The sequence below is a fragment of the Cetorhinus maximus genome, chromosome 29 (genome assembly GCF_964194155.1).
Source record: "Cetorhinus maximus chromosome 29, sCetMax3.hap1.1, whole genome shotgun sequence".
Lineage (NCBI taxonomy): Eukaryota > Metazoa > Chordata > Chondrichthyes > Lamniformes > Cetorhinidae > Cetorhinus > Cetorhinus maximus.
The window spans coordinates 13,287,741-13,305,062 of NC_135907.1; the positions used below are offsets into that span (position 1 = coordinate 13,287,741).

Genomic DNA, 17,322 nt, shown 5'->3' on the forward strand with positions numbered 1-17,322 from the left:
AAACAGTTTAAACATGTTAATATTTTTACCATGGCCCAGAATCCTCCTTGAAGCTTCAGGACCTCGTCGAACAGCTTGACCAGTCGTGTGAATGTCTTGTCTTCGTAATGGAAACGCTTGCCCAAGATGACCGTGCAAGTCACATTGGAAACGGCGCTGATGATGAAAGCGTGGGGATCAAAGGAAGAACCTACACAAGAACGCAAAGCCGGTCAATCTGATTCAGGGAAGTACAAGTCCTTCAGTTCTCTGCCTGAATGCAGGCCCGACCCACACTCCGCAGCCTCTCTCCACGGGTAGGGCAAGGAGGCAGGTCCCGAATCCACCCAGCCGGACTGGGGACCAAATCCCTCTGCTGTTGGCTCAAATCTAACCCACACCTGCTGTCTGGCCAACTGCCCCCCAATGCGCCACCCCTCCCCCTCTCTCGCCGCTTCTCTCTCCACAGATGTTGCCTGACCCATTGAGTTTTTCCAGCACTTTCTGTTTTTATTTCTTTCTCTGTAGCCTGGCCTGCCCCTTTAGCCTTGACAAAGGAACAAAGAAACAGGAGGAGGCCATTCAGCCCCTCAAACCTTTACCGCCATTCAATAGAACAGGAGAAGAATTGGATTGGATGACCTGCACTTTAGTTTCACCTACCAACCCTTAATACCCTTAACCTAGAAAGGTTCCTGATGGGTTAAGCTGGCCTTGGATTCTTCCAGAAGCTTTCTAAATTCTTCCACCCTTCCACTCCCCTTTAATTATCCTCATTCCCTTTAATTAGGTGTGCAAGTAATTCTGCCCTTTCACCAGTGGTACCGCTCCATGACTCATCTGAGGTTCTAAACAAGCACACAAACAAAGATTGGAGAATTGGAGAGAGCGCTGCTTGAGTGTGACAACTGAAGGTCATGGTGATATTTTTGTCGTTGTGTTAGATGGTGATGGGGGTGTGTAAGAGGTCATTGACCTTGGGGGACAATGTAGCTGACCTCAGCTAACCGCAGAAGGAACTTTGGCCCTGGAACAAAAGGCCGTTGCTAAACCCATTTAGCATTATCAAACGCTGATATTTGTACGGTTCCACGCATTAACTGTGCCCTATTATAATCAATAATCAACAAAGGCCTGGGCCTAAGTTGCTAAACTAATTAGGTCACAGTAACTTCTGGCCACAAAGTACTGAATTAATTAGATCATAGTGAATTGTGGCCGCAATGGATGAAGCGTTTAGATCACTGTGGTCACTTGAAATCCTGCCTACATGAAGACAGGAACTCTGAGGCGAAAGAAAGGCATAAAAACCCCGTCAGCTTTAAGCAAAGGAAGGAGAAAGACAGGAGAGAGAGAGAGAGAGAAAACGGTAGAAGAAAGGAAGAACAAAGGAGACAGGCTGATTTGCAGACAGACGCAGGAAGAGGAGTTTGGCTGGTCACCAGCTCCAATGGAAGGCCGACCGGGGAGGGGGCGATAGTGAGCGTACCTGAACACTGTCAGTAAACTTTGTCGATTGTAGTTTTACTCAATAAAGAACATTGAGAATGGGTTTACAACTGAATTCTGGGGGGATTGAACAGCCACACGTAGGGGACGTGTACTCCAGGAGATATGGCCACACGTGAGGGACGTGTTACCCCAGGGAGGGGTATGGGAATTCTCCCCATGGGTGGGATGGCCCAGCTTCCATTAGCTCCTCTTCCTTGGTGGCTGCAGTACTAGCAATGGCCACCACTCGAACCTGGTGCTGCTGAGAGCACAGAGCCGCTGGCCATTTGATAGGCTCTCGAAGGTGGGATTTCCTCTCCAGTTTGGGATGGAGGTCTCGCCGTTAGTCCAATTAATGCCCTGCCGAGTGTTAAATGGATGCGGGGCATTGGGTAACAGCAGGGATGCATTCCCTGCCAACTCTCCAGCCGCCAGGGCAGGAAACCCTGCCATCCAAAAAAATCCTTCCCGGGAAATCAAGTGACAATGTGAATAGATAGAAACCGGAAATATGCACCGGGCCTATCAGCATCGCTTCCACCACAAGCCAATGAAACTTGGGCTACTTGGCTGTGTCTCAATCGCCTCAGAACTGGTGTTGGCCACTACAGAAGTGGGGATACCACCAAATGAATTCTGACGATTATGGCTTTGAAGAGGCACACCAAAGGATGAAACACCCCCTAGAATGGCCTCTACTACCAGAACTGAAGATCCGGAGGTCTTCAATCTTGAGCCAGGGTCTTGTAGAACAATGGCGTGACAAGGTGTAGCAGCACAAGAAGGAAAAGCGTTTAAAATGGAAAGATAACCTAACACTTCAGGTGCAGCATTAGAGCCATGGAAATCTAAAGGCAGCTAAACATAGTCAACAGATCCTGCACTAATATCCAATGAGCCACAGAGTGCTGCTGTAGAAAGGAGTCACGGAGCAGCGTACACATTCTTACCTTCTGAGGCTCTGAAGGTGTCGGTCAAATACTGGGTCTCTTCCAGAATTTTCTCCTCAAAGGCACATTGCCCAAATTGCCCAAAGCTTCTCAAGACACTCAGTGTAAACCTGCGCTGCTGAATCCAGGACCTGCCATAGGGGGCTGCTATTATGCCTGAGAGAAAGGAGAAAAAGAATGGATTAAATCATAATAATCAGTTTCTGCTATCTGCAGTTTACAAAGTAAAGTAGGCTACAACACCATTTCTGAGGCAGTTGAGACACAGCCAAGTAGGAGCAGGATTGGCCACTCGGCCCCTCGAGCCTGCCCCGCCATTCAATGAGATCATGGCTGATCTGATTGTAACCTCAACTCCACATTCCCACCTACCCCCGATAACCTTTCACCCCCTTGCTTACCAAGAATCTATCTAGCTCGGCCTCTGCTTCCACCGCCCTTTGAGGAAGAGAGTTCCAAAGACTCGCGATCCTCTGAGGGAAAAGAATTCTCCTCATCTCTGTCCTAAACGGGTGACCCCTTATTTTTAAACAGTGTCCCCTAGTTAGAGATTCTCCCACAAGAGGAAACATCCTCTCCGCATCCACCCTGTCAAGACACCTGAGAGTTTTATATGTTTCAATAAAGTCACCTCCTACTCTTCTAAACTCTAGCAGATGCAAGCTTAGTTTGCCCAACCTTTCCTCATAAGAGATGCAGGATAAAAATTACACAATATAATAGCAATCCACTATTGGTTTCCCCTCAACTAAACTATTTAAATAATTTGCTTAAGTTCTGAGATCTCCCACGACAAGGCATTATAGTAAGCTGTGATCCATGGATCAATTAGCACTTTCACCTCTGAGTAAGAAGATTATGAGTTCGAGTTCCAGAGACCTGAGCATATGATCCAAGGTCCAGTGACAGTACTGAAGGAGTGCTGCATTGTCGGAAGTGCCGTCTTTCAGTTGAGACATTAAACCGAGGGCCTGTCTTGCTCTTTCAGGTGGACAGGAAAGATCCCCATGGCATTATTTTGAAGGACAGCAGCTGATCTCCATGCTGCCCTGGCCAATACATATCCCTCAAGCAACATAAGCAAAAGAGATAATCTGGGTAATATCACAATGCTGCTTGTGGGGGCTTGCTGTGTGCAAATTGGTGCTGTGCTGTTGTTGTGCTGTGGTAGATGATGTGCGCCAGGCAGATAAAATCCACAAGGGAAATTTGGTCGCGCTATCACAACGGTTTTGCAATTTGTATTTATTTTGAGATGCATGCACTCAAGACTCAAGTCCACTAAGACTTTTAGAGATTTAAGAAAATAAATTAAATTATTTATTAACAAAATAAAATATGTCAAGCACATGCATAAGACTACAATTACTGCTATAATAATTCCTAAAATTCCTAATTAACCTGACTGCCAGTTACACCACCTTTAAGGCAACGGTCCAAAAATAGATTTTAGATTTTAAACAGATCCAGAAAATTAACACAATACCCTGGACAGTGGAATTCCAAATGGCTTTTTTCCAGCTTCAGTTTCGGTTGAGAGCAGACTTATGCACAAATACGGGAGGCTTCATTAAGGCTACTTCACACACTTCTGTTAGATCTCACATGGCCTTCTCCTCACACATAGCCCTTCATTCTCCTTTATATGTGTTTCCCTCTTTTAAATATGTAAATTCTATTGTTTCATACGTCTTTGAAACCTAATCTTCCACACAATATAAAAACTTTCATGTTGCTACTATTTATTGTCAGTGACCTTTGGAAAAATAAACACATTCCTTAGCCTTGCTTATCTGGCTAGTTATAAACAGACTGACATCCCTTTGAAATCCAAGTCTCTGTTCATCTATCTGAAAATGCAAATTCTCTTCACACCTTACATGCCAAGCCAGCATCCATGTTTACTCATTAGCATGTCAAGAACCTAGCTTCTTTTGATGAGTTAAAGCTCCAAATGTAATTAAATCGCACACAGACAGACCCAACTATACTTAACCCCATAAACCTACCTAACAGTAAACCAGAAAAATACTATGAAAGTTATTATACTTTCATGACAGCTGCCTACACTTCAAAAGATCTTGATTGGCTGTAAGGGGATTTGGGACATCCTGAGGTTGCAATAGGCGCTATACCAATGCAAGTCTTTCTATGTTGTACGAAGGAACCATAACTAATGCCAGTCGCTTCATAAGAATGAACGATATTCTAAGAACTTATTACCTTGGCCTTTTGACAAAAGATCAGTTATATGCATGTAAGGTCGCCCCGCAAATTCTCTGCCTTGATGTACCAATGCCTCTCGGATTGTCTGAAATCCATTCAGAACAATAATAGGCATCCACAGGATATGTGTTGTAAAAATGTTTCCGTATTTCTTGGAGAGCTATTTAGGAACAGGAAAAAGAAAAAAAAGAGTTCCATCATCAACTATTTGGGGTGTGGGGGTGGTGTTGGGGGGTGTTGGGGGGTGGGGGGGGGGTTGTTGGTGGTGGGGACGGGTGTTTGTTTCCTGATCTTCCCCACCATACGCTGTGGAGTTCAACATCTCAGCGATGCCACCGATAGGATCTCTTCCCTGAGGCCTGGTTGACAGCCTGGGCCTCCAGTTAGGTTGGGCGGGGGGGAGTGGTTGGGGGGTGGGGTGGGGGTCAGTCAGTGGAGACCATAGCAGCAGGTCAATCCGTGACAGGGACGGAGGTGGGGAGAAGGGGACTACTATGTGTGAGGGAAATCAGGGGAGGGAGGAGATTGTTCAGATGGACTGTCGATCCCAGGAGGGTCATTGAGTACTGAGGGCTGGAGGGGATTTAGAATGAGTTTGAAGGTAAGTTGTGCGGGTGGGTTAATTGGTCGGGTGGGGGGGGTGGGGAGGGGTGGAGGGTTCAGAATTGGGTTTGGTGGAAAGTCAGTGGGGGTGGCTACCTCAACATGGAGACCTCTCTAGTAGACACCTGAATTCAGTGGGTAGGTGTGAAGGTATATCTCCCTGGATCTACTAAGTCCTCTCCTCAGTGAAGCTGCTGGATTAACCGGCACTCAGGAAACCCCCACACAAACACAGAAAATGCTGGAAAAGCTCAGCTGGAAAGTCTGTAGAAGGGTCACGCGGACTCGAAACGTCAACTCTGTTTCTCTCTCCACAGACGCTGCCAGGCCTGCTGAGCTCTTCCAGCATTTCCTGTTCTTGTTTCAGATTTCCCGCACCCACAGTATTTTGCTTTGAACTCAAGAAACCCTGCACTTTGTCGCATTTAAAATTCACGCCCTTATTGTCGCATTTAAAATTCCAACCCGCCACCTTGGAAAATGTTCATCACCTGCCCGGCTTTCGGAGATTTGTGCGGACGAGTTTAGAAGTGGGACCAAAACCTAGAACCGTGAAGGTGCAGAAAGAGGCTATTCATCCCATCATGTCTGCTTCGGCCAAAAAAAGAGAAAAAAGGAAATTAGCCGCTCATTTTTAATCCCATTTCCAGCGCCTGGTCCATGGCCTTTGAGGTTCCAGCACATCTGGTGCAGACCTAGGTATCTTTCAAATGAGCTGAGCATTTCAGCCTCAACCACCAATTTAGGCAGTGAGTTCCAGGCACCCGCCACCCTCTGGGCGAAAGGTTTTTCCTCACATCCCCTCTAATCCTTCCGCCATCATTATGACATAGCCAATGGTAAAGGCTGAGCTGTTCAAATCCCAGAGGGAAACTTGAAACAACTGTCATAACCCATTTTTGCAATTTGTATGTTTCCGAGATGCCGGCTTTGAATTCAGTAGTAATAAGACCACTGAGTCTCAAGAGGTTTTATCTAAAACAAAATTAAACATTTAATAATACAAGAAAGGTGGTAAGCACATACATATATATACAAAATTACTACTATAATTACAAAAATCCCCTAAGTAATCTGACTCTCAATCAGACCCCTGGTAAGGCAACAGTAAAACACAAATTTAGATTGACACCTGACAAAGCACATCCTGGACAGTCGTTTTCAAAATGAATTTTTTTCAGCTCTGGGTCCATGCAGACAGATTTGAGGCTTACAGGCTGGTGGCTTTAGATCTTAGAAACTGTCCTCCATTTACCAACAGCTTTTTCTTCCCTTATACATATTTTCCTCTTGGAATGCAAATTTTCATTGTCACTAGGGTTTTTTTTAACTCTAAATCTTCTAACAATAAAACCCTTTCATAATACCCACTTTACTAGTAAGCTTTGAAAAAAATAAACACATCGGGCTGAATTTTGCTGTCGGCGAGCAGGGGGCGGGGCCCACTCGCCGACACGTAAAATGACGTGGAAGGGTGTCGGGGGGAACTCCTGATGTCATCCCGCCCCATTTAAATTTTCAGGAAGGTGGGGTCACAGCCAAATCAGCTGTGCACCCACCGACCTGTCAATGGCCAATCGAGTCCACTTGAGACTCAGTGGTTTTATTACTACTGAATTCAAAGCCGGCATCTTGGAAACATACAAATTGCGAAAATGGGTTATGACAATTGTTTCAAGTTTCCCTCTGGGATTTGAACAGCTCAACCTTTACCATGGCTATGTCATAATGATGGCAGAAAGATTAGAGGGGATGTGAGTAAAAACCTTTTGCCCAGAGGGTGGTGGGTGCCTGGAACTCACTGCCTAAATTGGTGGTTGAGGCTGAAACGCTCAGCTCATTTGAAAGATACCTAGATCTGCACCAGATGTGCTGGAACCTCAAAGGCCATGGACCAGGAGCTGGAAAGTGGGATTAAAAATGAGCGGCTAATTTCCTTTTTTCTCTTTTTTTGGCCGAAGCAGACACGATGGGCTGAATAGCCTCTTTCTGCACCTTAACGGTTCTAGGTTTTGGTCCCACTTCTAAACTCGTCTGCACAAATTTCAGAATTCTCGAGGCCATTGACAGGATCACTGAAACAATTAAAGGACCTGCCCGTCCAACCTTAAGGTTGGCGGGCAGGCCAGGAGCCCCGGTGGCAAATAGAAAAAAACATGAAACCTCATCCAGCGGCGGGATGAGGTTTCATGTAGGGATTTTAAAAGTTTAATAAAGTCATAGTGTAAATTATGAACATGTCCCATCTCATGCGACATTGTCACATGAGGGGGACATGTTAGGGAATTTTTTTTTCTTCTAATTTTCATATTTTTAGAAGTGTCAGCGATCTCCCTGAGGCAGCACTTAGCCTCAGGGAGATGTGCGCTCCTCCGTGCTCATGCGCAAAAGGGCGCACTCTCGCTTTTGGGGAATCCCCACCCCCCCCCCCTCACCCGCACAGGAAGTGCATAGCGCTTCCCAGCGGATGTCACGCTGGGCAGGCCAACACGTAAAATGGCGGCGGGGCCCGCTTCTCCGGCGGGTTTCAGCTCCCCGCCCACCGGAGATTGGGTCGGTCCCGCCCGTCTGGCAGGCAGAAAATTCTGCCCACCGTTTCTGAGCTTCACCCGGTTAGGTGTAATATTTCACCCGCTCTTTCGAATGGTCTGTTTAAAAATGCAAATTGCCCCCTTTATACCTGACCTTCTATTTCCCTGTGTTTATCTAATTACCATTTCAAACCTACTCCTCTTCTATACATCAAAGCCTCTAGGCCAGCTGGCTTTAATCCAATTAAGGCACACACGCACATAGGCCAGAATTTTTAGCCCGGCGGCCTGGCACGCGCCCGACCCGACCGAGCGTGAATGACGCGCGATGATGTCGGCTGAGCGTGCTGACGTCAACGCGCAGTCGCACGATAGTTCGGTCGACAGGCGCGCACCGGATCCGGCAGCACCCCCAACGACAACTGAAAGGCCTGTTAAGGCCATTAAGTCAGCGATTGGCATTAATTTTTGCACTGCCCGTTCAACCTAACGATGGACGGGCAGGCGACAAGGCCTTTTTTTCGGAAGCCTCATCCACAGGCGGGATAAAGGGGGTTTCGAAAAGCAAATACAAATAAAATAAAAACTTCATTTTATAATTAAAAGCGTGCCCCTGCTCACGTTGACACGGTCACGTGAGGGGATATGTTTAATTACGTTTTTCTGCTCTTTATTGTTTTTAAAAAACTATCCCTTCGTCCCCCTGAGGCAGCTCCCTGCGCAAAGTACGCGCTAGGCCTGCTCGCCCTCCTCCTCCCCCCTCCCTCTCCCCCTCTCCCTCCTCCCCACCGCCCGCACAGGCAGCACTCAGCACTGCCGCTTGCGTGTCACGCTGGGCGGGCCTTAACTGATGTCAGCTGTGGGCGGTGGTCGGCTTCCCGATCACCCCCCCCCAACCCGACACCCCCGTCGATCCCGCGCGCCAGGGGCAAAATTCTGCCCATAGGCACAGACGCCACTAAACTCTACTTTAAAATAATTTCCAGTAACATTGTAGACATTATTATATCTTCTTGACGCCAATCACCTTAAATCCATGGCCCCTGGTCATTGATCCCTCAGCTAGGGGAAAACAGGTCTCTCCCGTCTACCCGATCTGGACCCCTCATAATTTTGCACCGTTAGGTCACCCCCCCTCAGCCTCCTCTGTCCTAAGGAAAAGCACACTCGCCTATCCAATCTCTCCTCATAGCCTCAATTTTCCAGGCCTGGTGACATTCTTGTAAATCTCCCGGGAAAATTGGACACTGGCTGTCCCACGGGCTAAATAAAATGCTTTGTGCTCGTTCAGCATCCAAAAAAACAAGCGCAAGGCATTCTAATTCCTGCATAAAAATAAAAAAATGCTGTAAATTCTCAATAAGACAGGTCAGACAGCATCTGTGGAGACAGAAGCCTAGTTAATGGTCAGGTAAGTGGCCTGTCATGCGAACTAATCACTACATTCTTTGCTTAGTCAACCACAAATAATTATCTGGCCACTTGGCACAATCTCAGGACATCCTGAAAGCACCATACGATGCGATTACAGTGTTAATGCCTCCTCCCATCTTTCCTCATCTAAACCTATCACTGTGGCCCTCTATTCCCTTTGCTCCCCTATGATTGTTTATCTCCCCCTTAAATGTGTCTATTCCATTCGCCTCAACCACTCCCTGTGGTAGCGAGTTCAACATGCTCATCACTCTTTGGTGAAGAAGTTTCTTTTCTGAATACCCTATTGGATTTCTCGGTGACTCTCTTATACTGATGGCCTCACGTTGTGCTTGTCCCCGCAGGAGGTAACATCAGCTGCGTTTTTCCAGACCTGTCGTGCCGGCACCTGCCGTGGGGTCCATTGACTTCCAGGCAGGGATCGGGCGATGCCAGCGGTGGGCAGGGCCGGGTAATCCCAGGCATTCTCTTTCATAACCTCTCTTAAAGGTCGCCCCCCTCCTCAGCTGCTTTTTCTTCTTCAGAAGAGGCCGAACCTGTTGACCCTTCCCTTTGATGTGCGCCCCGCACATTTTTGGTACCTTCCTTGTGAACCTTCTCTGTGTGCCCTCTCCCGGGAGGGCTCTATATCAGTGATGGGCAACCTAGGCCACACAAGAGGCCCTCCACCTCGGTGGGCTGCGAGATTGAAACCGGGCGTGCGCCCTAACCAGGACCCCCATGAATAAGGATTTTCAGGGCCCCCCCCCAAGTTGAACCATAGTGGCGCTTTGATTGGGCGCCTGTGCCATCAGCTCTCGCCTCACTTCACAGTGCCCTCTCTTTGGGCGCGTGTCACTTTAATAATACTGGCAGGGGAACTACTACGCGGACGGGAACCGGCGGAACCTGGCAGCCCTGCGGGTAGGCAAGGGTCAACACCACGTCTCGCCGGCCGCACTCAGAATGGTTGCCCACCACTGCTCCGCGTCCTTGTGACAATACGGTGACAGGAAATGCAGTTCTTTCCTTGCTGATGGACAGAGTAAAGTCTGGCCTTAATAACTAAACATTTGGGGTGAGCTCGTGCGGCGGTATTATTTCTGTTGACTTCAATCGAAAGGATGATGGAAAATGTCAAAATAACACTCCCCCGGCTCTCCCCCCACCCCCAACTCTCTCTCTCTCTCTCTCACTCCCCCCCCCCACCCACCCCACCCGGCGCAATCATTACCTCAACCACGTCGACATGGGGAGTATTTTGTTGAGGATGGAAGATATTTCCAAGAAGCCACCAGGCCGAGGGCCCTGGGGGGAGGTGGCTGGTCCTTCTTGCTTGGGTTGCCATAGCAACCAGTAAAAAGACCACCAGGAATATCAGGAGGGCCTGTAGGTCGAGCCAGCGGAAAGGAAGCATCCTCGGCAACAACTTCGCGCTTTCCTTTCTCAACTTTCGAAACCTTCTCATCAGCTTTTTTTTTTATTAATGTTGCTCTTTGGACGTTGGTAGATGGGCAAATATTTATGAACCAGCCGGCCTTTTCAAAGGCTTGTTTTTTTCCTTCCCCCAGAGGCACATGCTGTAATCAGATAGGTTAGAGTCCAGCTCCTCAGCTTTCATTGCTCACTGTTTGCACAGGAAGGGGAGGTGGACAGGCCGCGAGAGGCTCAGCTGGGAGATATTTTTCATGCGTAGTCTGGTTTCGCTTGCCAACAACTCCTGGCAGGGCTCCCAAAGCCGCAGATTCTCTCTCTCTATATTTGAAAAGAAGGTCTTTGGACAGGCTTTATGTCCCTCATTAACGTATGTTCAAGCGCTTCCCTGGAAAATAAGATCCCCCGTTGCAATGTAGGAAACACAGCCACCAGTTTGTGCACAGCAAGCTCCCACAAACATGTTTTTTTTAAGCTGAGGTGTTGGCTAGGACCTCAGGGAGAATACCCCTGGCTCTTTCTCTCCCGCCGAGAAACGTAGCCTCCCGCTCCTCAGACAATTAAAGTCCGTGGGCTGGGTAATTCCTGTGAGATGCTCTCCCTGTGTGCAGTCCCTTCAGAGTCCCAGCTGTCACAGGGTGACTAAATCTTATGAAATGGAATAAGCTACACTTCATCCATGGGATCGGGGCTGGCGGGGTGGGGGGGGTGGGGGGGAAATGCTGGTGACCAAGATAGCGGGGGTAGGGAGGGTGCTGGTAAGAACAAGGAGGCAGGGGTGCATCGCAATAAAAAAACATAGAGGACTCTCCCAGGCTCAGTCTCCCACAGGCTGTCCTAGGTATGAGGGACAAACGGTGTCCCTTAGAGGATGTATAGGGCCAACAGTCAAAATAAGGGACAATCCCTTAAAATGTCTGACAGTTGCTCACCCTGAGCTGCCATTTCCTGACCTCCTGCTGCTCCTCTTCCTCTCTCCCTTCATTGACAGGGAGAGAAATGATATTTGGGCCATTTTCACCTCTGCTTCCTTTTGGCAGAGCAGGTTAAAACTGATCTTTTTCCCTTTATTCTTTCATGTGATGTGGGCGTCGCTGGCAAGGCCAGCATTTGTTGCCCATCCCTAATTGCCCTTGAGCTGAGTGGCTTGCTCAGCCTTTTCAGGGGGCAGTTAAGAGTCAACCACATTGCTGTGGGTCTGGAGCCACATGTAGGCCAGAGCAGGGTAAGGATGGCAGATTTCCTTCCCCTAATGGACATTAGCGAACCAGATGGGTTTTTACCGCAAAGGAGTGATAGTTTCAAGATCACCATTGCTGAGACTAGTTTTATATTCCAGATTTTATTCATTGAGTTTAAACTCTACCAACTGCTGTGGTGGGACTTGAACCCATGTCCCCCAGACATCAGCCGGAGTCTCTTGATTACTCAAACGGTGATGTTACTTCTACCCCGCCATCGCCCACAAACTGGTACCTGCTGCTCTCATAGTCCTTTCAATCTCTAGCCAATCCACATTGTAGACCATGAACTACTCCGGAGGCTACACTTGCTCATGGTTTATGAACTTGCTGCCACAAGTCATGGGCTCGATGGGCCAAATGGCCTCCTTCTGTGCTGTATTGACTTTATGGCTGTAAGGAGTAGTTGAGGGGATCAAATAGCTAGGAAAACACCTGAGGGGAAGGAGTAGAAGGATATCTTGATGGGGTTAGATGAAGAAGGGAAGGAGGGACCTCATGTGGAGCATGCCAGCAGAGGTCTGGTGGGCTGAATGGCCTGTTGCTACGATGTACTACTTTACAATGCTTTGTCATCTATTGTAACCAAAATACGATTTTCATATCCATAGTTAGCTCTGTTCACAATCGTGTTAAATAACCTGCAAATCACAATTTGGCTTTGCTAATTGTTGCGTGAGGATGGGGAAAGGCTCTGTGCGTCTAATCAGAAAAATGTTGCTCACTCGAGTGTGCATTTCTACTCAATGTATTTTATTCTCCTGAGGTAATTGTGCAGTGATCAAGTTGTGTTTGATCAGCACTGACTCATTAAGCAGCCTGCTAATAATTTAGGAGACCGACACTCACTCAGTCTGAACCAGCGTGTAAACAGATTCAATCATCTGTTAGCGTAGGTCATGAATGAAACGCATTTTCACTTTAGTCATCAATTCTCCGTGAAACTGGCCTGCCATCATTAGAAAAGCAATTCCCTAAGAACCCAAGAGCAGCCAAAACCTGACAGCAGATTGGAAGTCATATGCTCAGGGTTTAAACCTATAAATATTCTAATTCTTAATAAGGCATCCATTCCTCATCAGGATTGACAATAGTAATAGAGGCACACTGGATGATTAGTAGATGGAGCCTTCAATCATCCATCTTTCTTTCATTCCACACAGCTTCATTTCTGGAACATATTTCCAATGATGCTAAAAATACCTTCACATGCACAAAATGGCAACAGGCCAGGTCATCTGGCATTGGGAGTGGTGATTCACTGAGCTTCTGAGTTGCTGTTGGGTATCGGGACCCATTGCAAGTCTGGGGTTGCCCGGGAAGTTTAAATTCTGATGGGCTGATTTGCCCTGCCCAGGACCCTCCCACAGTCTCTCAGGGTCGGAGACATGGGCTAGATACCTGCTACTTACCCAGATACTTATCCGAGAAATGTTACACTGTTTAATCTCTGGTGAAACTCGGTGATTGACAGCGTAACTCAACCCAGCAACAACCCCCTCCTGCCCCCTCACATAGCCCCTCACACCCCCAACCAACCTGACCACTGATCTTCCCGACCCAACCAGCCCCCTACCTTATATCCGACATGACCTCCCCCAACCCCCAATCCAACCACCCTGACACCTGTCTGACAGGACCCCTCGCCTTCCCATCCCGACGAAGCCCTGACCCAACAAGATCTTCCCCCCCACCACTCAAACCCCTGTCCCTATAACCTCCCGGACCTGATTCAACTACCCCCTCTGCATCCACTAAGATGCCCCCCAGCCACATCTGTTGGCTGTGCCATTGCCTCGCTGACTCCAACAATGCATAAATATTCATGTATCATCAGTAAGTGAAGCAGGTCTGTGCTCTTTTCTCCATGGACAGGCTCATTGTTGGAGCTTTAGAAACACAAGAACAGGAAGAGGCCATTTATCCCCATGCATCAGGTCTGTCATAATGGATAATGGCTGATTTGTATCTAGTTGGTATTTGAATTGTAAATACAGAACACTATAACCTCTAAATGGTTTTAAGCTGCGAGGGAAAGGGAGAGAGAAAAAGAAAGCCACTGACAAATGGGACCTTTATTCCATTGGCAGAAATCGAGCAGAGTAGATTGCCAATTTGTTATTGAACCCGTCCAATTATCATTCATTGAAATCAATGGAATTAAGATCAGCGAGTTTGACAACAGGTGGGGGAATCTGCCCCACCAGGTTATCACGCATGCATCAAAGTTTCAAATTTACCCCAGTGCCTTTCCTCATTCTAATTTAAGTTTTTTTTTTAATAAATCAAATCAGTTGAATTTGAAAAAAAAAATAAAGCCTCTCATCATCATTTGGGTTTTGTGGATAATTAGAAAATGGAAGTATTTTAATTAATGGCCCCAGTGAGACACGAAAAGCAAGAGAGGGACAGAAGGGGAATTTTAACTGTCTGTGATTGATTGGAAAGGAACAGGAAAGCCATTAAAATCTCCATTCCATACAATGTCCCCAGTGATTGCCCATTTCAATGTCATCAGTTTTGCCCATCAGGGCTACCTTACCAGCTGTCAGGTTGTCAATCAAACCCTCCATGGCAAGTTCAGGCCCTTTCCTAAGTGGGCCATGAGGCACAAGTCTGCACCTTGGTCCCCACAACAAAAACTTGCATTTATGTAGCACCTTTGACATAGTGAACCACCCCAAGATTCTCCAGAAGAGCATTATCAAATAAAATTGTGACACCAAGCCACATGAGAAGATATTAAGACAGCTGACCAGAAGTTTGGCATTAAAGATAGGTTTTAAGGACCCACTTACTGGAGGGAAGCGAGGTAGAGAGGCAGAAAGGTGTAAGAAGGGAACTCCAGAGCTTAGGGCTTAGGCAGCTGAAGACACGACTGCCAATGGTGGAATGATTAAAATCAGGGATGTGTAAGAGGCCAGAATTGGAGAAGCGTAGAATATAAAAAATAGATTCAATAGATCAATCGTGTGGTGGGTGGAAGTCCCACCTCCCTATAGATGCTCTCAGTGGAGCTGTATCTCCGGACTTTAGTGTTTAACAGCATCGAGCAGCCAGATCCTGAGCTTAACAGAGTTGAGAAGGAAAGCAAACTTGTACTTATATAGCATATAAAATTTTACAGCAAAAAAGAGGTAGTTTTGTATAAGTTACTGTTGTAATATAGGAGGCACAGCAGCATGTTTTGGCCTAGCAAACCCCGAGAAGCCGCTATGAAATAATGGCTGGATAATCTGGTCTTATCTACTTGACCAAGTCACTGGCGAGAACTCCCTTGCCCTTCTTCGAAATAGTGCATTGGAATCCTTAATGTCCAATCGAGAGGGCAGACAGGACCTCGGTTCAACATCTTCATCCAAATGCCAGTTCCTCCGACAATGCAGCACTCCATCAGTATTGCACTGAAGTGTAGACAGACTTCAGGAACAGGCCAGTGTGAGAAACATCACATTGTGAGTGTCCCTCCCTAACAGCACTGTGGGTGTACCCACACCACATGGACTGCGGCGGTTCAGGAAGGCTGCTCACCACCACCTTTTCAAGGGCAACTAGGGCAATAAATGCTGGCCCAGCCAGCGAAGCCCGCGTCCCGTGAATGAATTAAAAAAACACAGTGGTCCACCCTGAGTTTGAGGGAGGTGAGTTCAGCTTCCACTCCAGAGACTTGAGCACAGAATCTTGCCTGATGCGGTACTGAGGGAGTGCTGCACTGTCAGAGGGACCAATGTTTGGATGAAGATGCCTTCAATTCCAGCTGTATCTAACAGCCTCTTCTGAGGGGTTTTATCAAATGCCTTCCGGAAATCTATACAAATAAATTCATTTCCATTTCCCTGAGTACTGCTTACATCAAATTCATCAACCATACCTTCCCTTTACAAATCCATGCTGGTTCTCTCTGATCACCTTCAAGGTGTCCATCATTTTCAGGGTGTTCCCATTTGGTGTCGTGCCCCCTTGACTCTAGAAAAGTTCACTTGGCCGAAACAGAACGAGATTTTGCAGAGAACTGAAGACAGGAAATTCTCGGTTTGATGACCTGAAGAGCTGACTCTGCGTTTTTCCTCTCTCCACAGACGCCGCCTGAGTGTTTCCAGCACTTTCTGTTTACGTTTCAGATTTCCAGCATCCACAGTATTTTTGCCAGTTGTAAGAATAACTGCTTCGAAGAACAGGCCTCCTGAGGGCAGCACGAGCTAAATGATAAATGTGACCTTGCTGGTGCTTTCCAGTCCTGAGAACAAATTGTTAAAAAGACCCTGACTTGTCATCCTTCCACCCACCTTTCGTGTGCAAGTTTAGAAAAGTCAGACTTATCACTGTCTTATAGTCATCCTAACCTTGGGCCTGTACCGTGGGCCTTAGCTCACAACATTGGTTTCTCAATTTAATCAATGTTAAAACGCCCCATTTCGCCACATCCACGAAATCGTTTTCTTCTTAGTGCCAAAAATTCAGACCAACGGCGGGATTTTCCATACCCGCCCGCCGTCGGGATCGTCCGGTCCCACCGCAAGTCAATGAGGTGCCCGCTTCACCCGCAGCGGGTCCCCACCAGCGACGGGGTCGGAAAATCCCGACCCAAGTGTTTTTTTAAAATATTCTTTTCATGGGATGTGGGCGTTGCTGGCAGGGTCTAATTGTCCTGGAGCTGAATGGCTCGCTAGGCCATTTCAGAGGACAGTCAAGAGTCAACCATTTTGCTGTGGGTCTGAATTCACATGTAGGCTAGGCCAGGTAAAGATGGTAGGTTTCCTTCCCTAAAGGACATTAGTGAACCAGCATTTCGCCATTCCTCCAATGCTTTTTACTCCCACTGTGGAATTGGACCTGAGACCCTTTGCTTCTCTCCAGAACATAGCCGAGGAAGTAACCAGCAAACTCAATGCTTGATACGTACATATGAACCTACGAATTAGGAACAGGATTAAGCCAAGGCAACCTCGAGCCTGCTCTGCCATTCAATAAGACCATGGCTGATCTGATCGTAACCTCAACCCCACATTCCTGCCTACCCCGGAAAACCTATCACCCTCTTGTTAATCAAGAATCTATTTAGCTCTGCCTTAAAAATATTCAATGTCTCTGCTTCCACCACCTTTTGAGGAAGAGAGTTCCAAAGACTCACTACTCTCTGAGAGAAGAAAATGTCTCCTGTCTTAAATGAGTGACCCCTAGTTCTAGATTCTCCGACAAGAGGAAACATCCTCTCCATATCCACCCTGTCAATACCTCTTAAAATCTTAAAGGTTTCAATCAGTTTGCCTCTTACTCTTCTAAATTCCAGTGGATACAAGCCTAAACTGTCCAACCTTTCCTCATAAGACAACCCACCCATTCCTGGTATTAGTCTCGTAAACCTCCTCTGAACTGCTTTTAACACATTTACATCTTTCCTTAAGTAAGGAGACCAGTACACAATACTCCAGATGTGTTCTCACCAATGCCCTG

General features: G+C 47.2%; 1 protein-coding gene across 1 annotated transcript in view; it reads right to left on the reverse strand.

Annotated features, from left to right (window-relative positions):
* LOC144669268 (cytochrome P450 2J2-like) overlaps window positions 1-10,793 on the reverse strand; it is a 29,671-nt gene extending 18,878 nt beyond the window's left edge. Inside the window, exons 1-4 of the mRNA XM_078531594.1 lie at window positions 10,428-10,793; window positions 4,644-4,806; window positions 2,421-2,576; window positions 30-190 (exon numbers count right to left, since the gene is read on the reverse strand). Coding sequence (XP_078387720.1) covers window positions 30-190; window positions 2,421-2,576; window positions 4,644-4,806; window positions 10,428-10,661 — 714 coding nt within the window. The 5' untranslated portion in view covers window positions 10,662-10,793. The remainder of the gene's footprint in view (window positions 1-29; window positions 191-2,420; window positions 2,577-4,643; window positions 4,807-10,427) is intronic.
* Between the last annotated feature and the right edge of the window lie 6,529 nt (window positions 10,794-17,322).